The sequence below is a fragment of the Salvelinus alpinus genome, chromosome 20 (genome assembly GCF_045679555.1).
Source record: "Salvelinus alpinus chromosome 20, SLU_Salpinus.1, whole genome shotgun sequence".
Lineage (NCBI taxonomy): Eukaryota > Metazoa > Chordata > Actinopteri > Salmoniformes > Salmonidae > Salvelinus > Salvelinus alpinus.
Genome location: NC_092105.1, coordinates 18761666 through 18786894, shown reverse-complemented (window position 1 = coordinate 18786894; position 25229 = coordinate 18761666). Strand labels below are relative to the sequence as shown.

The 25229-nt window shown below is 43.4% G+C and overlaps 1 protein-coding gene across 2 annotated transcripts in view; it reads left to right on the top strand.

Annotated features, from left to right (window-relative positions):
• LOC139546418 (collagen alpha-2(IV) chain-like) overlaps positions 1 to 25229 on the top strand; it is a 127735-nt gene that overhangs the window by 20656 nt on the left and 81850 nt on the right. For both annotated transcript variants that reach the window (XM_071354784.1, XM_071354785.1), the window contains exon 4: positions 24285 to 24365. In XM_071354784.1, coding sequence (XP_071210885.1) covers positions 24285 to 24365 — 81 coding nt within the window. The remainder of the gene's footprint in view (positions 1 to 24284; positions 24366 to 25229) is intronic.

Here is a 25229-nt window from a genome sequence, read left to right as displayed (position 1 = left end):
TATAACATCTAACAATAGTAACCCAGGGCATACCTGTTGACTTCATCAACAAAACATTTAATCAATTACATACACGTTATAATTTTAACTTCACCAAGCCAGATGCCCTCACAAGGCATCACCTGCACTCTAGTTCCTCGTTCAATACATTAACCTCACCAGTCCTACTGTGATCAACCCAGTACCACGGATCTGGACTTTTGATAGCCCGCAACTGGCTAATTAACAATTATGCCCAAGGATGCCTCACTTAAGAACACTCTTATCAACTCAACTCAGTCCTGTTAGTTACCTCAGCTGTGGCCTCTTAAGGAAGACCTCGCTCTGAGCGTACCCTCAACAGGGGCTTTTATGTTTTTATTATTTAAATGTTTTCTTTATAATTTCATCATTTATTGATAGATTGTCCAAGCCTACCTCTTTCAGTACTCTGTCCGAGATCCGGTATCCACCCTTGCACGCTACCTCTCAGATCATAGGCGGGTCCAGCTTCTCAATAATTAGCCTGATTTACCCTGAGATCCCAATTTCTGATCCCCTGTGCACAGTTTCCCCAGATCTGGAAATTCAGTACTGAGAGAGTCTGTCATTTCTTCAAACAATCATCTTTATTTAATATTGATTAATTGTTGCAATAATAAAACCGTCAACGCAACAGTCTTATCGTAAGAATGTTAACATTTTAGTAATTTAGCAGACGATCTTATCCAGAGAAACTTACAGGAGCAATTAGGGTTAAGTGCCTTGCTCAAGGGAACATCAACACATTTTTTACCTAGTCTGCTCAGGGATTCAAACCAGTGACCATTTCGGTTACTGGCTCAATGCTCTTAACCGCCCTGAGGCTGGGGTCCTGGCTAAATTACCAATCTGGCCATCACACCATCATGGCCACCTAATCAACTCCAGCTTCCAATTGGCTCATTCATCCCCCCTCCACTCCCCTGTAACTATCCCCCAGTTTGTTGCTGTAAATGAGAATGTGTTCTCAGTCAACTTACCTGGTGAAATAAAAATAGACTCTAGACCCTCCATGGTTTGCTTTTCCAACAAACATAATGTTTAAGTGTCTGTTTACAGAGCTTAGTGTTGCTTGTGTATAACTTAACTGAATCATACTGTATATACTATTGGATCACACCAGTTGTAATGGACTAGGCTGATTTCAACATGTATTTAAATCTCAAACACATCTGATTAATTTGGCTGAAGTCAGCTGTTTTTCCTCAAATTTCAAGATGAGTCATGAAGCAGTTAATATCATCATCAGCGATTATTGGCTCAGTGAGATGTTTTACTTTAAATCCCTCACATAGATAGAGGTAAATGAGTGATAGATTGGCTTGTTCCATTTATGGAGGTAGGCAATGAGCCTAGAAAGGCCAACTGGCCTGTTCTCTTCTTGCCAATGAAACAGTGTACTGTAGTTGTTGAATACTCATTTTATCGATCATAATCTGCTTCTGGAAAAACGTATGTGATATGGCTTTACGTCCCCTATTATATTGTGGATCGAGAGTTACCTCTCTAAAAGAACACAGAGGACGTTCTTTCATGGAAGCCTCTCCAACATAATCCAGGCAGAGTCAGGCATTCCCCGGGGCAGCTGTCTAGGCCCCTTACTTTTTGCAATTTTTATTAATGACCTGCCACTGGCACTGAGGGAAGCCTGTGTATCTATGTATGCTGATTAATCAACACCATACACGTCAGCTACCACAAAAAGTGAAATCTCTGCAACACTTAACAAAGAGCTGCAGTTAGTATTAGAATGGGTGGCAAGAATTAAGATAATCCTAAATCTTTCAAAAACTAAAAAAGCATTGTATTTGGGACAAATCCTTCACTAAACCCTAAACCTCAATTAAATCTTGTAATGAATAATGTGGACATTTACACTTGGTGTAACCCTGGATTATTAACTGTCATGGTCAAAACATATTAATGCAACGGTAGCTAAGATGAGGAGAGGTCTGTGCCACAAAAAGGGACATAGGAAAATTACAGTTGGCCCAGAACAGAGCAACTGTATATGAGAGCTAACATCAGTAACATGCATGTCTCTCCTGGGTCAAAGTAGAGGAGAGACTGACTGCATCACTACTTGTCTTTGTGAGAGGTATTGACATATTGAAAGCACAGCGCTGTCTGTTTAAACGACTAGCACACAGCTTAGACACCTGTGCATACCCCACAAGACATGCCACCAGAGGTCTCTACACAGTCCCCAAGTCCAGAATTTATTATGGGAAACACACAGTTTTACATAGAGCCATAACTACATGGAACTCGATTCCACTTCAAGTAACTCATGCAAGCAGTAAAATAATAACAAATAAAACTACACCTTATGGAACCGTGCAGATTGTGAAAAGGTACACACACACACATGTACACATGCACACACATGCTACCACACGCACTCTACACACACATACATTGTAATATTGTTATATTGCTGTATTAAGGATTTTGTATTGTAGATATGTTGTGGTAGAGTAGTGTGTAATCATGTGTTGTATTGTAGATATGTTGTGGTAGAGTAGTGTGTGTAATAATGTATTGTATTGTAGATATGTTGTGGTAGTGTGTAATAATGTGTTGTATTGTAGATATGTGGTGGTAGAGTAGTGTGTAATAATGTGTTGTATTGTAGATATGTTGTGGTAGAGTAGTGTGTAATCATGTGTTGTATTGTAGGTATGTTGTGGTAGAGTAGTGTGTAATCATGTGTTGTGTGATGTACTGTTTTATTTTGTATTTAATCTCCTTCATCTTGTTTGGACCCCAGTAAGAGTATCTTTGTGATGGGGATCCGTAAATTACCAGCCAGTAGCAGTGACATACCCAGGCTAGTCTCATACCCACTGCCCTGCTTCTACCCTCCAGACCTCCAGACCTATCCTCCAGCCTGTGCTCTCTCTGCTCCATACATGGCCAGCAGACAGGCAGTGGTTCTGGGTTTACTCTCTCCCCACTCATAGGTGTCTCTCACTGGACCATGAGCCATACCACATCGGACCTTTCACCTCACCTGGGGGAGGGTCATCTGGCTGTTGAGTGGTCTTTGGGGCCTGGTTCCATTTTCACCTCTTGCACCTTCCCAAAGCTCCAATGCCATTTTTTTTCTGACAGGAACTAATAGGTGTTAAGAATATGATGAACTTATCGGGCATATTTATTTCACCAAACAAGTACTTTCCGATCTGTGAACAGCAAAAGGGTTAGGGTTCTAAGAGAAGATGTCAGGGGCCAAAATGGAACTGGACCATGGTTCATTTTAGGCTGTTTAGTCCTGGAGGTTAGAGGAGTGAAATAGGGACATAGCCCTGTAGCTACAGATGTTGTTTACTGTACTTCTGAGATACTTCTGAGATACTTCTGAGATACTTCTGAGAATACCTACAGTGGGTGATATACGATCACCAGAGTTATGAAAGGCAGATCCTGTTGGAAACACTCTGTCTTATCCTAACCAGTGAGAAAACACCTGTTGGACCTTAGTATTTCTGTGTCTGTACATAATTGTTGTATACTGTGAGAGGTTTATATTCTGCAGATGTGATTGCGTGTGAGACCGAATAGATGGAAGTAGGGATGAATTTTCTCAGACCAGTAGAGATAGATGGGTGGGGGGTGTCCGGGTATTTGATGCTATGGATAACTGCTTCTCTTCATGCCTCATTTTCAACCTCAGCCTTATGTGACAGCCCGCACAAACATTAGCCCCACACCCACACACACACACACACACATACTTTGATATATTTCAGCTGCACTCTGTTAGAATTTCTGTTTTTGTTTTTGATTAGCTTGTTTCTTATGAAGTTTGACAGAATGGTATCATATGATGCCCTATAAAGTACAATTTATAACTGAAATTTAGATGGATTTTGTGTGGTCGGTCTCAATTTACAATCTCCATACTTCCTCTCTCCCCCTCTCTTTTTCTCAATCAATCCCTTCTTCTCTTTCTCTCCCCCTTTCTTCCCCTCTACCATTCCCATTATCCCTCTCTTTCCCCCTCTCTCTCTTCCTCTCTGTATTTCTCCCTCTCTGTCTCCCTCTTTCTCTCTTCCCCCTCTCTCCCTCTCTCTTTGTACAGTATTGACCCTCTCTCTTTTGACCCTTTCCCACTTCCCTCTCTCTCCCCCTCTCTCAGTGATTGATAGAGAGACTCCAGGGTCTCTTCAGGCTTAGCTGAAAAGATTCCAAGACCTCATTCTCCCCAATTCTCCTGGGTTTCTGAAGCCGAGCAGAATTCCCCTTCTCTCCATCTCTCCCTCTCTCACTATTCCTTTTATAGCCTCGTCACTGCGGTTGTCTTTTTCTCAGTTTATCTCAGTTTATCTTTCAGACTGGCACAGTCTTGGCAGAGGGGCAGGAGAACTTGGAGTCTGTCTGTCCTTTCTTTATCTCCTCTCTCCCACCCCTCATCTCTCTCTCCCTTTCTATCTCTCCCTTCCTATCTCTCTCTCTCTCAGCCAAGTGAGGGTCTGGTCATCTGTGTCTCCTCAATGGTGGTGACGGTAGAGAATGAGCTCAGATGGAAGGATTGTTTCAGCTGTGTTTGGATGTAGAACACACTCACACACTCAGGCCCTGAACACTGGTGAACGCTGTGTTTTTCTGTCTGCAGGTGTCATATACTGATTGTGTTCTTGAGTCATTTGTTTGAATTAGTAGATTTAGTTTTGGAGACAGTCATTTGACTCCATAGTTCAGAATGAATGTATGCATGATCTTCAGATGTTTTGAATCTGATTATTAGTGTTGGAAACTGACTCTGTACAGTACCTTAATAAATTCCTTGAAATGATTAGAACTTTCACCTAGCCAACCCTCAGTCTTTCAACTCTCCCTACCTCTGTATTTGGGATGGACGTACACGCCAAGCCTTCCCCAGGCCCCCATCTGCAGAAGTGAAGGACTAGTTTTCAGGTTAACTGTATCTTACTCGTTCCTCTTAGAACATGAAATAGGCAAATGGGGACACACACACGCACACCACACACAAACAGCCCAAAACATCTCTCTCACTCTCTCTCTCACTCACTCTCTCTCGCCCTGTCTCTCACGCTCTCTCTCTCTCTCTCTCTCTCTCTCTCTCTCTGTCTCTCCTTCTCCTTCAACACAGTGTTTTCCTAACACCCCCACAAAGAGGGCTCTTAGGTCCTAGTGTCATAATTGAATGACTCCCCTCCATCTGGATGTCATTGAGCATCTGATTAGAGGAGTGAAAAGCTAGCTGGCCGAGGTGACAGAGGGGTAAAGGTCAGCTTGTTAGCACCTTAGCTCCAGGAAGGCACGCCAGAGAGCCTAATCCCACATCCATTTACCTCAGTCAAAAGCAGGAAGTGCTGATTAGAAGTGTGGCCTCCTGGGAGATGGAGTTGAGGCTCTCTGTGACCCAGAGCTGGTTTAGTGTGGAGGGGCCCAGCTGTGAAGGGCCCAGGCCAGAAACCAGACTTGTGTTTATTCTGGAACACAGTAAGCCACAGCACAGTGGGAGACTCTACTCTCTCTCTCGCACTCTCTCTCTCTCACTCTTCTCTTGTTTTTCAATTTTTCTCTCATTCACACACTTGTTCTACTCAATCGCTTTCTCTGTTATCACTCATTCACATTCAAATATTCCCCTATCTTGCACTTCTCCTATAATCTTTTCTCTCTCTCTCTCTCTCTCTCTCTCTCTCTCTCTCTCTCTCTCTCTCTTCTGCTTTGAATGGTTTCAAGGGATGGTCCATTGGGAGCTGGGTGGGAAGTCACAGCTGACAAAAGAGTCCAGCTGTTCCCATACTCTCTCTCCTCATCCAAATATTCTTTCTAGGTTTCCTCACCCTCTTTCCCTATTTGTACATCATTTCTTCATTGGTGCATCTGTTGACGTGTTATATTCCCTAGAGAATAAAATCCTAGAACACTGTGTGCTCGTTCACAAAAGTCTGTGTGTGTGTGTTTATGTGTGCGGTATGTGCGTGTGTAGTGTCTCTGATCCCAGAGGAAGTGGATGGTGATGGGGCAGGAAGCTGAATGTGCAGAACAGGAGTGATGGTGCAGACAGATGGGCAACAGAGCAACTGAAGGAGCCAAAATGGCCAACATGAAGTAGCCCTTAGTGGAGAGTGTCCCTTTGGAATCCTCCTTATCTCCGTAATGGAGGGCTTTTATGGGAGAGTGTTGCTTCAAGATATGCTTCAATAACAAAATGTTTGCCAAGAAAAACATCATAGTGCTGATGTTTTGCATTGAGTGTGTGTGTGTGTGTGTGTGTGTGTGTGTGTGTGTGTGTGTGTGTGTGTGTGTGTGTGTGTGTGTGTGTGTGTGTGTGTGTGTGTGTGTGTGTGTGTGTGTGTGTGTGTGTGTGTGTGTGTGTGTGTGTGTGTGTGTTCAACACAATTTAGAATAGTCTGTAGGAGCAGATGTTATTTTAAGACTTGATTTATGGAATGACATTAAGCTATTGATGGCTGGTGGACAGTGACATTACTGAAATGTTATAAAACCACTCATTGAACTCTGGCCATACTTTCCCTGGGCCAGTTCATGATTGTGTGAAACAAAATGAGTTAACTTTTGAAGAGTTTATACAGATCAGTACAGTGAGGAAACAAAAGACAGAGAGAGGAAATGTGAGCAAGAGGAGAGAAAGAGAAAGAGAGGAAAGAGACAGAGCAGCGGTAAAGGAAGAGAAAGAGACTAAATGGATAGCGTAGCGAAAATGTGTTTCAAGTTACGATAACATTGGCTGTTGTCAAGCACTGGTTGCAAAATCACAGTGTCCGTGTCACGTTTTCTCTAAGCATCATAGTAGGGTGTAAAATTGTTCCCACGACCTTTATGAGTCATAGAGACAGACATAAGCGTTGAACAGTCAGTCTGCTTTACAGCCCACTCCTATTGTACGATGAGTGTGTGTGTTACTCATATTGTGTAGGCCTGTTTTTGAACTACAGGAACCATCATTTGCTTTGGCCTCAGATGAAACGTACACCCCATTAGGTTATATTAAGAAAGATACAATTATTTTACGGTAGAATAAAGTCTTTTTTCTAACTTTGTGACTGTGGGATGGGACACGCACTCAGAGAGAGTGAGGTGTGTGTGTGTGTGTGTGTGTGTGTGTGTGTGTGTGTGTGTGTGTGTGTGTGTGTGTGTGTGTGTGTGTGTGTGTGTGTGTGTGTGTGTGTGTGTGTGTGTGTGTGTGTGTGTGTGTGTGAGAGAGAGAGCGAGAGAGAGAGAGAGAGAGAGGAAGATCACAGGAGGCTGGGGGTGGGGAGGACGCCTCATAATAATGACTGTAATGAAGTGAATTGAATGATATCAAACACATGGAAACCATATGTTTGATGTGTTCGATACCATTCCATTCCGGCCATTACTATGAGCCCGACCTCCCAATGAATGTGCCACCAACCGCCTGTGATCCTGATAAGGCAGGTTAGCAAGGTAATCCTCTCAGAGAATAAAAAACCTGTTAACCCACTGTGTCTGGATATAGCCTGGTCCCAGAGTTCTTTGTGCTTTAGCCAATTGGCATATGATAGTTGGCTAAAGCACAGAGTTAGCCTGGGATCAGGGTAGTTTGGACATGCTTCAACACTTACAGTATAAGGTTCTCAATATCCAGGAGAAGGAATGGGGATGTAAGAAATAATATCTTAAGACGAACACAATAGTGTTATGTACTTAATATATACAGTGGGGAGAACAAGTATTTGATACACTGCCGATTTTGCAGGTTTTCCTACTTACAAAGCATGTAGAGGTCTGTCATTTTTATCATAGGTACACTTCAACTGTGAGAGACGGAATCTAAAACAAAAATCCAGAAAATCACATTGTATGATTTTTAAGTAATTAATTTGCATTTTATTGCATGACATAAGTATTTGATCACCTACCAACCAGTAAGAATTCTGGCTCTCACAGACCTGTTAGTTTTTCTTTAAGAAGCCCTCCTGTTCTCCACTCATTACCTGTATTAACTGCACCTGTTTGAACTCGTTACCTGTATAAAAGACACCTGTCCGACACTACGTGCAATCAAACAGACCTCCAGACCTCTCCACAATGGCCAAGACCAGAGAGCTGTGTAAGGACCATCAGGGATAACATTGTAGACCTGTACAAGGCTGGGATGGGCTACAGGACAATAGCCAAGCAGCTTGGTGAGAAGGCAACAACTGTTGGCACAATTATTAGAAAATGGAAGAAGTTCAAGATGACGGTCAATCACCCTCGAGTCTGTGGGCTCCATGCAAGATCTCACCTCGTGGGGCATCAATGATCATGAGGAATGTGAGGGATCAGCCCAGAACTACACGGCAGGACCTGGTCAATGACCTGAAGAGAGCTGGGACCACAGTCTCAAAGAAAACCATTAGTAACACACTACGCCGTCATGGATTAAAATCCTGCAGCGCACGCAAGGTCCCCCTGCTCAAGCCAGCGCATGTCCAGGCCCGTCTGAAGTTTGCCAATGACCATCTGGATGATCCAGAGGAGGAATGGGAGAAGGTCATGTCGTCTGATGAGACAAAAATAGAGCTTTTTGCTCTAAACTCCACTCGCCGTGTTTGGAGGAATAGAAGGATGAGTACAACCCCAAGAACACCATCCCAACCGTGAAGCATGGAGGTGGAAACATCATTCTTTGGGGATGCTTTTCTGCAAAGGGGACAGGACGACTGCACCGTATTGAAGGGAGGATGGATGGGGCCATGTATCGCGAGATCTTGACCAACAACCTCCTTCCCTCAGTAAGAGCATTGAAGATGGGTCGTGGCTGGGTCTTCCAGCATGACAACGACCCGAAACACACAGCCAGGCAACTAAGGAGTGGCTCCGTAAGAAGCATCTCAAGGTCCTGGAGTGGCCTAGCCAGTCTCCAGACCTGAACCCAATAGAAAATCTTTGGAGGGAGCCGAAAGTCCGTATTGCCCAGCGACAGCCCCGAAACCTGAAGGATCTGGAGAAGGTCTGTATGGAGGAGTGGGCCAAAATCCCTGCTGCAGTGTGTGCAAACCTGGTCAAGAACTACAGGAAACGTATGATCTCTGTAATTGCAAACTAAGGTTTCTGTACCAAATATTCAGTTCTGCTTTTCTGATGTATCAAATACTTATGTCATGCAATAAAATGCAAATGAATTACTTAAAAATCATACAATGTGATTTTCTGGATTTTTGTTTTAGATTCCTTCTCTCACAGTTGAAGTGTACCTATGATAAAAATTACAGACCTCTACATGCTTTGTAAGTAGGAAAACCTGCAAAATTGTCAGTGTATCAAATACTTGTTCTCCCCACTGTACGTCATACTTCAATGTTTCTTCCTCTAGAGTTTCTGTCCCTTCAGAAAGTTGCTGGCATTAATATATAGGCCTTTTGGTCAGACCACACTGGCCGAGTCTGTGTGCTTTTTAATGACCTTCAAGAGGATGATCTAACGAGACTCATGGAACTAACCTCATCTGATTGACCTAATGGTTTGGTTTATAGTAGTTGACTGACTGATACAAGACCAGTTTCTGTTGGAGTGAACGGATTTGGCCAGTGAATTGGTCATGGCTGGTTATTAACAGTATTGTTCTAGGACATCAAAGTGTGGGTCACATTCCTGACTTAATTTAAGAGACTTAATTTGTCTCTTTCAGCTGTGGCACAGAAATCACTGAAACTCAGTTAAGTGACAGAAACGTCACGCCCATTGATTTCTACATTATTGTACACACATCCAGATAAAAATGTAGTGTAGTTTTACCTGGTAAATGTATATATGATATGTGAATATGTGAAATTATTTCTAACAGATTGATGAATGTCTACAGATGTAGGGCATATACAGTGGGGAGAACAAGTATTTGATACACTGACAATTTTGCAGGTTTTCCTACTTACAAAGCATGTAGAGGTCTGTAATTTTTATCATAGGTACACTTCAACTGTGAGAGAAGGAATCTAAAACAAAAATCCAGAAAATCACATTGTATGATTTTTAAGTAATTCATTTGCATTTTATTGCATGACATAAGTATTTGATACATCAGAAAAGCAGAACTGAATATTTGGTACAGAAACCTTAGTTTGCAATTACAGAGATCATACGTTTCCTGTAGTTCTTGACCAGGTTTGCACACACTGCAGCAGGGATTTTGGCCCACTCCTCCATACAGACCTTCTCCAGATCCTTCAGGTTTCGGGGCTGTCGCTGGGCAATACGGACTTTCGGCTCCCTCCAAAGATTTTCTATTGGGTTCAGGTCTGGAGACTGGCTAGGCCACTCCAGGACCTTGAGATGCTTCTTACGGAGCCACTCCTTAGTTGCCTGGCTGTGTGTTTCGGGTCGTTGTCATGCTGGAAGACCCAGCCACGACCCATCTTCAATGCTCTTACTGAGGGAAGGAGGTTGTTGGTCAAGATCTCGCGATACATGGCCCCATCCATCCTCCCTTCAATACGGTGCAGTCGTCCTGTCCCCTTTGCAGAAAAGCATCCCCAAAGAATGATGTTTCCACCTCCATGCTTCACGGTTGGGATGGTGTTCTTGGGGTTGTACTCATCCTTCTATTCCTCCAAACACGGCGAGTGGAGTTTAGAGCAAAAAGCTCTATTTTTGTCTCATCAGACGACATGACCTTCTCCCATTCCTCCTCTGGATCATCCAGATGGTCATTGGCAAACTTCAGACGGGCCTGGACATGCGCTGGCTTGAGCAGGGGGACCTTGCGTGCGCTGCAGGATTTTAATCCATGACGGCGTAGTGTGTTACTAATGGTTTTCTTTGAGACTGTGGTCCCAGCTCTCTTCAGGTCATTGACCAGGTCCTGCCGTGTAGTTCTGGGCTGATCCCTCACATTCCTCATGATCATTGATGCCCCACGAGGTGAGATCTTGCATGGAGCCCCAGACCGAGGGTGATTGACCGTCATCTTGAACTTCTTCCATTTTCTAATAATTGTGCCAACAGTTGTTGCCTTCTCACCAAGCTGCTTGGCTATTGTCCTGTAGCCCATCCCAGCCTTGTACAGGTCTACAATTTATCCCTGATGTCCTTACACAGCTCTCTGGTCTTGGCCATTGTGGAGAGGTTGGAGTCTGTTTGATTGAGTGTGTGGACAGGTGTCTTTTATACAGGTAACGAGTTCAAACAGGTGCAGTTAATACAGGTAATGAGTGGAGAACAGGAGGGCTTCTTAAAGAAAAACTAACAGGTCTGTGAGAGCCAGAATTCTTACTGGTTGGTAGGTGATCAAATACTTATGTCATGCAATAAAATGCAAATTAATTACTTAAAAATCATACAATGTGATTTTCTGGATTTTTGTTTTAGATTCCGTCTCTCACAGTTGAAGTGTACCTATGATAAAAATGACAGACCTCTACATGCTTTGTAAGTAGGAAAACCTGCAAAATCGGCAGTGTATCAAATACTTGTTCTCCCCACTGTATATGTGTTGTGTGTGAAGACAGTCTGTAAATCCTACACACTCATACTTGGGATGTCTCTAAGCTGGAGACCACATACATGATTAACAATCTGCTGACAATACACGCACGCACGCACGCACGCACGCACGCACGCACGCACGCACACACATACATACATACATACATACATACATACATACATACATACATACATACATACATACATACATACATACTGTACATACATACATACATACATACATACATTCGCCCATACAGACACTGTACAGGCATGCACAGTCACACAATTCACAGATATAGACACACACAGATACAGATACAGACACACAGTCACACAACTCACAGATACAGATACAGACACACACAGTCACACAACTCACAGATACAGACACACACACTCGTATACAGACACACACACTCTTACACACACATGTATTCACTGACAGAGAAAGCTAATGAAAAACGTACACATTTAGAAGTGCACACACACACACACACACACTAACAGAAAAGTACTTGTCTATGTTTCCAATGATAGATGTCTAAGACCAGATGTGAGATTTTGTGAAGGATTTGTACCTCATCTTTAATGTCAAGCTTTTCTACATTTATTAGAGTGAGTTATGGCAGCTGGTATGGAATATCCTGACATGCACACACACAAACACAAAGTCACAGTCACATTCCAAAAAACAAATGGTGGCCATGTGGAGCCTCTCCCTCCCCCGTACTCCTCTTCTCTCTGCTCTGACTCAAACCTTCTTGCCCACCTCCCCTGCCTGGGACAGAAGAGACCCTGAGCACACTAACACACACACACACACACACACACACACACACACACACACACACACACACACACACACACACACACACACACACACACACACACACACACACACACACACACACACACACACACACACAGTGAAATGGCAACATAGAGGAGAGACTGGAGGAGAAACAGTCTAGAAGCTGAGTCTGAAGATAATGAAGAGAGAGGAAATTAAATGTCAATTAAATGTCAATTACATATTAAATAAATGTCAATTAGATGTCAATTCAATGTCAATGAGATATATTGCATCTATTGCATACTGCATATCAAATTGTTCTGATTTATGTTGAGTAGAGTGTTTATTGATAAGATGCTACCTTGTACAGTTGATTTGAAGGAGCACAATCTAATGGTCCATTGAAACTTTCTCCATCCCCTTGGGGGCAAATGTAACCATGACAACAACCTTCTCAGGCTCCCCCTCATGGCCCCCTGCTAGAGGTCAACAGTAGACTGGAGTAGGAAAGAAATTCCGCTGGGCCAGGGTCAGGGAGTAAAGGTCAAAATTCAGGACCCCATAGAGCATGAGCAACTACCTTTGCCAAACGGTCTGACCATGAGGTCCACGGGCGACTAAGGCTTGAACCAGTCACGGTCATGTTTCCTGTGGTTTAAAGTCCGGAGATTCAGGTACCTTCAACACCAAAGGCACTTAGACTGAGATTGGTTTTGTTAGAGAAGTTATATTTTACCTCCGTCTGACCTCTGATTGATGTATTTCCCCTATATTCTGCTGATAATGGAATATCAGTAGTTATTACTTGAGCAGTATTACTTTAGTGTTTCCATTGAGCTTGGTGTTTGACTTTGAGTTTATTTGTATTTTTACATGGACAGTGCACATTAATCAACGTTTCAGTAAAAGTGCCGGTTTTAACCGCAGTCCCTGGGCAGGTTATTAAAAACAATTACAATAACAATACAGACAGTCAATGAGCAGTGAGCACACGCATAGCAACATAGTACAAGCAAGATGTAGGATGCAGAGCAACATAGCACAAAAAGCAACAAGACAAAATCCATAAAAGCAACAAAGTGTTTCCACACCTCACAAGCTACAGACAACAGACAACATGGAAAGCGGCAATACACAGCTAGGGATTATGTTCACAAGTCTGATGGCCTTTAGCCATGTCTTCATGTTTTTTGTGAAAGTGTGATAGGTTGTGCAGGTATGTCTGTCTGATGGCAGTGTATTCCAGACATGGGAAGCTCTCACAGAGAAAGCAGATTGACTAAAGGTGCTTTTCCTTAAGGGAACTATACAGTCACCTCTCATGGCAGACCTTGTGGATCTGCTGCCATATGTTTGGGTTTTCTGTTTAACAAAAGTACTGAGTGGAGGGGGAGCCAGGCCATTTAGGATCTTGAATACAAGACATGCGTCGGTGTATTGCACAAGACTTTCCCAACTCAGGAGCTCATGCTTTCTGAGGATGTAACAGTGATGATGGCTATTGGGCTTCCTATCAAGCATTTTGAGAGCATGTTTGTAGACAGACTGAATGGGTTTTAATGTTGTACAGCAAACTTGGGCCCAACTACTCAAGCAGTATGTTAAGTGGGGGAGTGTCATAGATTTGATGTACAGTTTTGCTACCTTTGTAGTCAAACAATTTCGTATAAATTGGAAATTAGCTAAGTTGAATTTGGTTATTTGAGTTACCTTTTTCACCTGCTTTTTGAAAGAGAGGTTGGAATCAAGTATGATGCCAAGGTACTTAAAATCAGATACCACCTGGAGCTTTTCCCCTGACACATAGACATCTGGCTCAGTGGCATCAGTTGTCCTCTTTGTGAGGAGCATGCGGACTGTTTTTTGCACATTGAGATGCAAACATGAGTCCGTGAGCCACTTTGTAACCTGGACCATTACAGTAGTGAGTTCTTGTGCAGCTTGTTGTTTGCTCTTTGCATGCACATATATCACTGTATCATCTGCATGCATTTGAACTTCAGACCCGGTACAGACAGAAGGCAGATCATTAATGTGCAGGCTGAACAAGAAGGGCCCCAGAATTGACCCTTGGGGCACACCCACATCATAGCTAAGAGTGGGCGACAGCTCATTGCTCACTCTGACACACTGAGTTCTGCCTTCAAGGTATGATTTCATCCATCTCAAGCCATCAGGGGAAAGTTGAACTTGGACAATTTTGTGATGAGAACCTCATGGTTAACAGTATCAAAAGCCTTCATTAGGTCCAGAAACACAGCCCCAACAACGCCCCCTTTGTCCATCTTGGACTTCACATTTTCCAGAAAAAAGCAGTTGGCCGTTTCTGTGGAGTGTTTTGCTCTGAAGCTGAACTGCATGGAGTGTAATGTGAAGGGGCTGTTGTTGAGGTGGGCAATCAGTTGCTCTGCTACACGCTTTTCAACAACCTTCAACACCACAGGGAGTATACTAACACTCTTTGCAGTGTTACTATGGTCTTTCCCCGTTAACTTTTTTTAGATTCTCCCAGATCAATTTAGAAATTCCCTTTGCTTCACCAATTATGTTAATAAAAAAGTTTGCCTTGGCTTCTCTGATTTCTTTCATCACCTTATTTTTCAACATGGTAAACCCACGTCTGTCATGCTCTAATTTGAACATTATGGTATGCTGTGTACTGTCCTCTCCTGTGGAACGGTGAACCAATGTGTTTGGTGTTGGTATTCTCCGGCAGTAGATTTGTATCATCCCAGCAAGGACGCACTGAGATCATCAGTAGAGAAGCTACATAACTGACAATTGTGGCAATGTACTGGAGATAAAATGCATAATTGCACTTTAAATCTTTGCATGAGTTACTTAGCTGGGGTCGGCGTACACCTGATGTTTTAGTTAAAATAACAGCATCTGTAGGAGAAGCAGCAACTGCTGCACCACCCTCCCTTCTGTCTGCCATCTGCCACGTCATGTGCTGTGAATGTTCTTTTTATGGTGAATACCCTGTCAGGAGTGATCAGACGATTACAGATCAGTGATCCTGACCTCTCTTCCTCTCTGATCTATGATCTGTGTTCATGTGATCACCTGGAGCTATGGGGGAGTCACAGAGAGACACAGTGTTTGTGCTCCAGTTCTTCGTTTCATGTGTGTAAGACGAGAAGCCATCTTTGAAGAAAGATCATCTGTATCCATCACTTCAGGTTGATTCAGCTTGATGACTGTTTTGACACGGCTCTCATGATCAGTATATGTACGTAACTACCACTTTGTGAGACTTATGGTAGAAGTTAACCACAGATACAGGGTCAGTTTTTCCATCCCCTATAATGGTTATCGATAGGATAGGAAGTAAGGTAATCTGATATTTGATTGTTGTTAAGGTGATGGTTTGCACGTGCGGTGTCCACTCATGTGATTGCCATCCTAAAAAGGCTCAGAGAACCACACATACTGTACATTTATGTAGACAATCTCAACTCCAAACATGTAAGACAGTCACAAGGCAAATGAAGTACAGGCGGACACAGGAGATCCAATGGGTTCATTAGAAATGACGTCATTGTTCTCTCCCCAAAGCCCTGCTGTCATTCCCTCAGTGATATGCCTATCTTTGTGTTTCCTCTCCATCTAAATAACTCTATTTGTTCGGGACAGATTAATGAACATTTAGGGATTACCAGATGTCACAGGAAATGATGCACCAAGAGAGATCTGGAATGTACACAGGCAGGTCACCCGTGATACATCTCAGTATTCGACGTCCATCCATGTCTGAGGATGTTGGAAGATTACGTAGAAACCGCCTACTAGGGGCAACAGTGAACGCTGTTACCTTCAAGCCTCTGGTTCCCCAAAGGTTGCATGTTCGAATCCAGTGATAAAACATTGTTTTTTATATTTTTGTTTTGAGCCTATCCCAAACGTTAACCCTAACCTTAAGAATTCAGAGTTAATAAAGTTGAAACGATACAGATAAGTAACCAAAAACGTTTAAATTTGACATTTGGAACATCAAGTTGGAACAACTTGTTTGAGGAACATGGATGAATGTCGAATTCTGACATGAGACTGTAAGAGCTTGTTGAAATGTACAAGCTGTGTGTATATTTGACTCACCACCTGGATTTGGTCTTATGTAGCAAAATCTGAAATTGTGTTTTTTACATTGGATAAAAGTAGAGACTCAGAGCTACAAAATAGTAAATCATACACTGCATTTGAGGAACAATGGGAAAGTAATTCTGCTTTGAAAGTTGATTAACTTGTAAACTGCCTTTTGAGAAAATGGCCTTTGAATGTTTTGGTATCTAGTGAAGAGATCCTCTTTGTCTACACCCATTCAGCATCGTTCACACCCTTTTAAGCTTTAGCCCCACCCATCTCGCTTCGCTCTGGGAGCGCACACTTGACGCTCTGGCCGATGATTTGTTTACCTATGGATAACATGGAAACAGCCTAACCAGCTTTGCTGGCAACAACTTCATTATGCTTTTTTGCAGACGTTTACTGACACCAGCCATATTCAACGGGTGTTGTGCACACGTCACGTATCGTTAGCTAACGAGCCAGACAGCTAACGTTAGTTTGTTAAACAACAATGAACATTTCCAACAATGCCACAGTGCTGGGAGCTAACCAACCAGGTTCAATGTTAGCTAGCTATCGGTACACTTTAGTTTAAGACATATAGCTAGCTAGTTAGGTAAACAATGAACCGAGCTAGGTAAACAACATTTAAGATCACACACGTCACGTAATGTTAGCTAACGAGCCAGCCAGCTAACATTAGCTAGTTAAACAACAATGAACACAGTGCCAAATCATGTTGTTACTACCCTGCATGAATACGGCTCTGGGATCCGAATAATAACGACAGCTAGGGAGCCAGCCAGCTAACGTTAGCTAGCTACCTAACAGTACACTTTAGATTGAAATGAAACCACTTTCTGTCAAAATTATAAATATCTAATATCTGAAAATGTAGGGTATAGTCCAGATGTATAAGGTTAGGGAATAGGCCAGAGGTATAGGGTTAGGGAATAGGCCAGAGGTATAGGGTTAGGGAATAGGCCAGAGGTATAGGGTTAGGGAATAGGCCAGAGGGATAGGATTAGGGAATAGGCCAGAGGTATAGGGTTAGGGAATAGGCCATAGGTATAGGGTTAGGGTATAGGCCAGAGGGATAGGGTTATGGTATAGGCCAGAGGTATAGGGTTAGGGTATAGGCCAGAGGTATAGGGTTAGGGTATAGGCCAGAGGGATAGGGTTAGGGGATAGGCCAGAGGGATAGGGTTAGGGTATAGGCCAGAGGGATAGGGTTAGGGTATAGGCCAGAGGGATAGGGTTAGGGTATAGGCCAGAGACATGTGTGTGTCCTTTGGAAAGACGTGTGTCCTCATTGGTCTTTCTGAAGCCCTTGTCATCGGGGGACAGAGGTCTCCCTCACGACGCCAGGTCAGCGGAGTCAATCACCACCTTCCGGAGACACCTGAAACCCCACCTCTTTAAGGAATACCTAGGATAGGATAAAGTAATCCTTCTAACCCCCCCCTCCCCCTTAAAAGAGTTAGATGCACTATTGTAAAGTGGCTGTTCCACTGGATATCATAAGGTGAATGCACCAATTTGTAAGTCGCTCTGGATAAGAGCGTCTGCTAAATGACTTAAATGTAAATGTAAATGTCTGGTTTTCTCTGAAGTGTGCTAAATCCTCCCATGATGCTTTGGGGCAGCGTGGGCTGTGCAGTGGAATGTGTTGCTCACTGGGGGTTGGAACTCCCAAACGTTCCCTAAACCAACCCATCATCTCGTCATTGTACCCAAGTCCAATCCTAGAATACTGTCCACTAGATACGTAAGGTCCTAAGCACAGGCTTGTATTTCAGGTTAAGTACTTTTCAGTTTGTCTGGTATCATCTGTAGTCCTCCTGTCCTGGTCTGGTTCTGTCTGGTTCTAGATCTGGCTTTGGCTCTGTGGCCATGTGTGTTTACCCTAGCTGGGCTGACACAGTGGACGTGGTGGGATGTGGTTAGGAAGTGGTTATGTTTGTCAGGTGAACCACAACCACTGTGAGTCAGATTGACCACAGGTTGACCACACTAACCAACAACAGTGTTGGTTTGTTATGACTGAGTAAAATGTGGTACTTCAGTTAAGTCACACTTGCTGCATTGTAAGACACCAGACACACCACAATGATAAACACATTACTTCATAACTAGTACTTTAACAATAACATCATAACACACGTTTCACTGCATGTAGAGGTTGGCCAGTCAAACCTTCAAAACAGCAACACCAGATCAGTGACAATACAGCAAGGCAATGCAGGGGTGTCATGCACCCCAACATCTGAGGGGGCACAAAGTATGAATACGGCCTCCCGTCCTTTAGTTTGAGAATTTTGCATTTTTCAAACACCTTCAAACATCATTAAGATAAATTATGTAATAAATATGTATATTTTTCTCCATATCTAAGCAAATCTCTTGAGCTGTCTGTATCCTGATGACTGGTTTTTAAAGAAACTAAATATGCTTCTCTGCATTGGTGCTAAAATCTGGGTAAAAAATTGAAAGGAATGTGAGTCTTATTCAGTACGTTTAGTTATTGCTTGCTTTTCTCAAGTCTATGCATACCAGCTAAGATAGTTAGACAAGCTAGCTACTCTAACTTGATTGACGGCCTGAAATGGCTTCTTGGTAGCCAGTTATGAGATTGGGAGCCGACTTTTGTTTTGAAGGACTAATCTGAGGGGTCACTGTGCCCCTGTGCCTCCTATGGGCATGACACCTCTGAGGCTGTGCACAGTACATCTGCCTTAAGGGATCACTGCACCTGTACATAGCTCATCTGTGAATCCAATCTACCTCATCCCCATACTGTATTTATTTATCTTGCTCCTTTGCACCCCAGTATCTCAACTTGCACATTCATCTTCTGCACATCCTACCATTCCAGTGTTTAATTGCTATATTGTAGTTAATTTGCCACCATGGCCTATTTATTGCCTTACCTCTCTTATCCTACCTCATTTGCACATGCTGTATATATATTTTTCTACTGTATTATTGATTGTATGTTTGTTTATTCCATGTGTAACTCTGTGTTGTTGTGTGTCGAACTGCTTTGCTTCATATTGGCCAGGTCGCAGTTGCAAATGAGAACTTGTTCTCAACTATCCTACCTGGTTAAATAAAGGTGAAATAAATAAATAAAAATAAAAAGGGAGGGATTTCTCAGCCTGCACTAATGGCATTAATAATGTAGTGATAGACATGGTGTGTGTGTGTGTGTGTGTGTGTGTGTGTGTGTGTGTGTGTGTGTGTGTGTGTGTGTGTGTGTGTGTGTGTGTGTGTGTGTGTGTGTGTGTGTGTGTGTGTGTGTGTGTGTGTGTGTGTGTGTGTGGGTGGGTGTGTTATCTACACAGTGGGACATTCTATAGGAGTTGATGAATGGGTTAGGGAGTGTAGTCATAAAGACGAGGGAGGCAGCATTCTATTAACTCACAGCTTTCTTCATTAAGGTAGACATTCATCTTACAGCAACCGCCCACTGAGACCACTTATAGACAGAGACCACCTATAGACAGATAGACACACACACACACACACACACGCACACACACACACAACCTGACTGAAGTCTCTCATTTCATTCAAGAAAAACAGAAACAGACTCTCGCACACTTAAACAGCCGTAACCTCTCTAACCTTTCATTGAGGCGGAATGATGTTGTCATGGGGATAAGGGGCATTATGTTATCATGTTGCTGTTTATTTCCTTGGCAGCAGCAGATGTCTGCTAGCTCGAACTCTGTCATTACTGTCATCAGTGTCCTGATGTGAACAGGCTGTCTCAGTCTCCTCACTGGAACAAGGCAGGGACATGTGCTCTGGGGGTCTGTGGGGGTTGTGCAATCCTTAGTGAGTAAACATGTAGAAATAGAACTGGATGTTCACAGACAGAGGGGTCTCCATTCTGGGCTAGGGAGTTCTCTCTTGGTGGTGAATCAGCAATCGTCTGGTCCCAAGACAGATACACTAACCACAGTCCCGAAACAGTATACGTCTCTCTGGAAGGGTTTGCAGTATGCTTACCAGGGGTAGCTTAGCTGCAATACTTCAAAATGTCACAGTAATAATGAAGAAAGAAGTGAATAATAATTTGACCTGGGGGAAGATGCAGTATGAGACCTGGATAAACTACGATAATACCCTCCTGACCTCTCTCCCACTCTTTGGGACAGTGTTTCCTGTTAAAGTAGACTTTAGCTCACATGGTAAGAGATAGCCTAGAGCCACAGTAAATCATCATGTGTTACACTTTAATGGGAAGAGATCATTGGTGCCTGTTTCAGGGGAAGTTAGACTTTACAGGAAACAAAGCCGTTAACTTTGGCAGTCCCTCCTATGAAGCTTAACGCTTATCTGGGTGAGTTACGATGGGCGTCCTCTCCACCACTAGACATGTTTACATCCAAGAGGTAGTATGCATGTCCCCCCCAAAAAATATGTTACAGTTTGGGAAGATGGTAACAATGTGTGTGTGAGTGTATTTATTTTTTACATTTTTTATTTAACCTTTATTTAACTAGGCAAGTCAGTTAAGAACAAATTCTTATTTACAATGATGGCCTAGGAACAGTGGGTTAACTGCCTTGTTCAGGGGCAGAATAACAGATTTTTACCTTGTCAGATCGGGTATTTGATCTAGCAACCTTTCGGTTACTAGTCCAACGCTCTAAACACTAGGCTACCTGCCGCCCCAGACACTCTTTCGCATCATTGGTCAGATCCCCCTTTACGTCTGTCTGTTTGTTTATCATTGTGGTCAACGCTGTCTGGAATATTCTGGATTCAGAAATGTGGGAACGTTTTCATTTTCTTTCCTTTTGCTCTTTTGTCGTGGTCATGCTCTTTAGACAATTAGATATCGCACGTGCAAAACATAGTCCACTACAGTTCTGGATTAAAGTGCCACAAACCTGCAGTTCACGTGGTTTCGATTTGAGTGTGCATGCATGTTTTCTGATCAGACAGCCCACGGAGAGTAGATGGTCTGATGGACCACAAAGTCTAGCTTGCTCTGAGCACGACACGTGAAAGATAATTAACATTGGACGGTCACAGAGGAAACTAGAAAAGTGCTGTTTCAAACAGAAAAAGATTATACAGTCTGGTTTATTGGAGTCTATGTGGTGCTTGTCATGTTGGGTTTCCTAGAAACATACAGGATATGCACTGAAACTATAGCTCAGCCTTTCACTATAGCAGTCCCAGACTGTCCAATGCATTTAGATCAGGGGAGGAAGTATTTAACATCCTTCTCAATTCATCATGTGAATATTTACATGAGAGTTACTGTGCGTTAACATTGGAGGTCTGCAGTGTTCTCTTATACACTCCACAGACATAGAGTCTAACAGATTAGCATTCCGTCCTCCATTTTGGATCTTTCAATGAGGCAGTTTCTGTAGCTCTCCTCTGTCACCCTGGCTGTCCTTAACACTGTGCTGAGGTGTTGAGCCTGGTTCCTGTCACGTATACTCCCTCTCCGGCCTCTGGGACATCAGGCTGCTGATTATCCCGCACACCTGTCACCATCGTCTCGCGCACCTGCGCCTCATGACAGTCACCTGGGCTCGTTCACCTCCTTGATTATCTTCCCTATATCTGTCACTCCCCTCGGTTCTTTCCTCAGGTGTTATTGACTGTTTCCATGTCGGTGTGTTGTTTGTGTTCCGTGTTCATTGTTGCCTTTATTTATTAAAACACTCACGCCCTGAACTTGCTTCCCAACTCTCAGTGCGCTCGTTACAGTTCCAGTGTTGACCATGACACTGTTGAGACCCCCGACTGCGTCCTCTGGCTCAACGGCTTTGAATGCTGTAGGAGTCTAATAAATGTTAATATACCAGATGCAGGTCGCTGAGCCAAAAGCCTTAGCTGTGGTGTTGGGCATGTGGGTGGTCTGGTCTGGTGTGATCAACTGTTCAGAGAGAACATTCTAGAAGGGTGTCTGGCTTCGTGTCTGGGACCGCCTAGAGCATTGTCCTACATACCTGGTTCTGGACAGCTGCAGTGTGTGCTGGCTTTGGTCCCAACCCAATCAACTGATCCTTAAGCATGCCATTAAATAGCTGAGTCAAGAGTGTTAATTTTAAACTTCTCCTTGAGAAGTCTCAGGCTCTCTCTATGTGATGAAGGATGTTAAGGTGATAAGTGTAGCAGACCTGGAAAAGGTGATGTTGGAAAGAGCAGGTTGTTGTGATGGTGGTGAGTGGGGGCAGGATATACTGTAACACAATACCATTGTCTTCAGCTGAAATAGTCATCAACTACTTTAGGCGCCAAACTGCAAAAACAAATGGATTCCACATAGCCACATGTCATGTTTTTGTCCTTTTTTGGAGGGGAACATCTTTGTCCTATGTGTCTGTCCAGAGGGGATGTGTCCTATTGTGTAGCTGGTGGGGTTTCCAGTCCACTGTCCAGTCGATGCCTCTGTGATGTCACATCTCAGCAGGGGTACATCCCAATAGTCTGACATGGCTTCCTCTCCTTATCCTTAGCAATATGGAGGACGCCTGTTGACTACCAGATTGGCTTGCACCTGTCCAGTTCTGTAATGTCAATGCAGATTGAGGAAAAGCGGACAAAGTAGTGGAAGCTACTTTAGGTTATTATGATGTCAAAAGGAAGTGGAATTTAGACTTGAATGAGACTGTCTCAAGTCAAGTCTTCGCTATACCCTTCAGCAGTCAGTCAGTCTGGGCTATCCCTCCCCACTGTATGCCTGTACTGAAGATCTACAGTATGCTAAAGATGGGTCGCCTTTAGATACAGAGATCCCCAGATAGCTACATCCAGTTAGGGAGGAAATTGAGCCCCAGGCATTCCATAGGGGAAGGGAAGAAGGTCCTTTGTGGTGGGGAAGATAGGGGATCATGAAAGGACAGCGTCTGCAGGGTGAAAGACTCTCTTTGTGAACCCGGGGAGGGTCTCAATGTGCTCTTTGGCAGATCTGTCCCCAACACGTCGTATAAGGAGGGAGAATTTCTACAATTCCTAATCTGCCACTTTGTCATGCTGAGAACATAAAGTAACCGTTTGGAACATTTTGGGAGTTTTCTGCAGGTGGGGGAGGGGTGGGGGGTTGGGGGATCGGGGTTGGCAAATGCTGTCTAAGCAGGCGCTGGTATGACTGTGTAGATGGGGAGTTAGGAGGACACAGTCCAATGACGTCATAAGATAAACCAGCCTTGGAGACTCCTTGCATGTCAACTATAGACTGACAGTCTCAGATATATAGAGTGGGAGTGTTTGCTTTCCTTTCATTGCTGTTCACTGTCAGGCTCAGCTGTGGAAACTCTTGTGGAACATTAAGCATGCAAATATGTCCTTTAGGTCAAATAATAATAATAATAAAAGTAATAATAATAATAATAATAATGTATTACTTTTGTAAAGCACCTTTTATTATACAAGAATAATCGCAGTGTAAATAAGTCATTTGCATTCATGTATGGCCTTATAGAGGTAGTAGTGTTTTGTGCCTTAGTGACCAGTCTGTCTGTATGTCCAGTCTGTCTGTCTGTACAGTCTGTCTGGATGTCCAGTCTGTCTGTCCAGTCTGTCTGGATGTCCAGTCTGTCTGGATGTCCAGGGGTGTTAATGGCTGAAATGAGTCAAACGAACCACATCGGAACAACCATTTAGCACACAGACCACCATACAGATCATATCCTCAGACAGTACCTGAACTATCGAACTCAGTCATGCAATGACCCCACAGTCATAAACAACTACTATAGACATGCGGTCTGTTATATACATATTATATTCACAGCAGATCCTGAGTATATAGGCTACTGTGTATAATTAAGCTACATGCGTGTTCAACTATACACATGCATATCCCATGTGCCACCTGTAAGCTACACATGAACATACAGTATGTCTGGGGGTTATTACTGTTTATCCATGCATGTGGTGAGTTGTCATGATATTGTTTTGTTGTCTCTAACCCAGTTCTCTGTGATGTGTTCTCCAGGGTGGAAAGAAGCACAGTGGGCCATGTGGAGGGAGAGACTGCAGCGGAGGGTGTAAATGCTTCCCTGAGAAAGGTGCCAGAGTAAGTATTTTGTCCATTGTTCTGCTGTCTAACCCCTACACAGCACTATGTGTCCCCAGCTCTATCTCCATCTCTAGTCAACCCTCCATAACTCTATACCACAGGTGGCTGGTGGTACCTTCATTGGGGAGGAGGGGCTCATAGTAATGGCTGGAACGGAATACAGTGAGGGAAAAAAGTATTTGATCCCCTGCTGATTTTGTACGTTTGCCCACTGACAAAGAAATTATCAGTCTATAATTTTAATGGTAGGTTTATTTGAACAGTGAGAGACAGAATATCAACAAAAAAATCCAGAAAAACGCATGTCAAAAATGTTATGAATTGATTTGCATTTTAATGAGGGAAATAAGTATTTGACCCCTCTGCAAAACATGACTTAGTACTTGGTGGCAAAACCCTTGTTGGCAATCACAGAGGTCAGACGTTTCTTGTAGTTGGCCACCAGGTTTGCACACATCTCAGGAGGGATTTTGTCCCACTCCTCTTTGCAGATCTTCTTCAAGTCATTAAGGTTTCGAGGCTGACGTTTGGCAACTCGAACCTTCAGCTCCCTCCACAGATTTTCTATGGGATTAAGGTCTGGAGACTGGCTAGGCCACTCCAGGACCTTAATGTGCTTCTTCTTGAGCCACTCCTTTGTTGCCTTGGCCGTATGTTTTGGGTCATTGTCATGCTGGAATACCCATCCACGACCCATTTTCAATACCCTGGCTGAGGGAAGGAGGTTTTCACCCAAGATTTGACGGTACATGGCCCCGTCCATCGTCCCTTTGATGCGGTGAAGTTGTCCTGTCCCTTTAGCAGGAAAACACCCCCAAAGCATAATGTTTCCACCTCCATGTTTGACGGTGGGGATGGTTT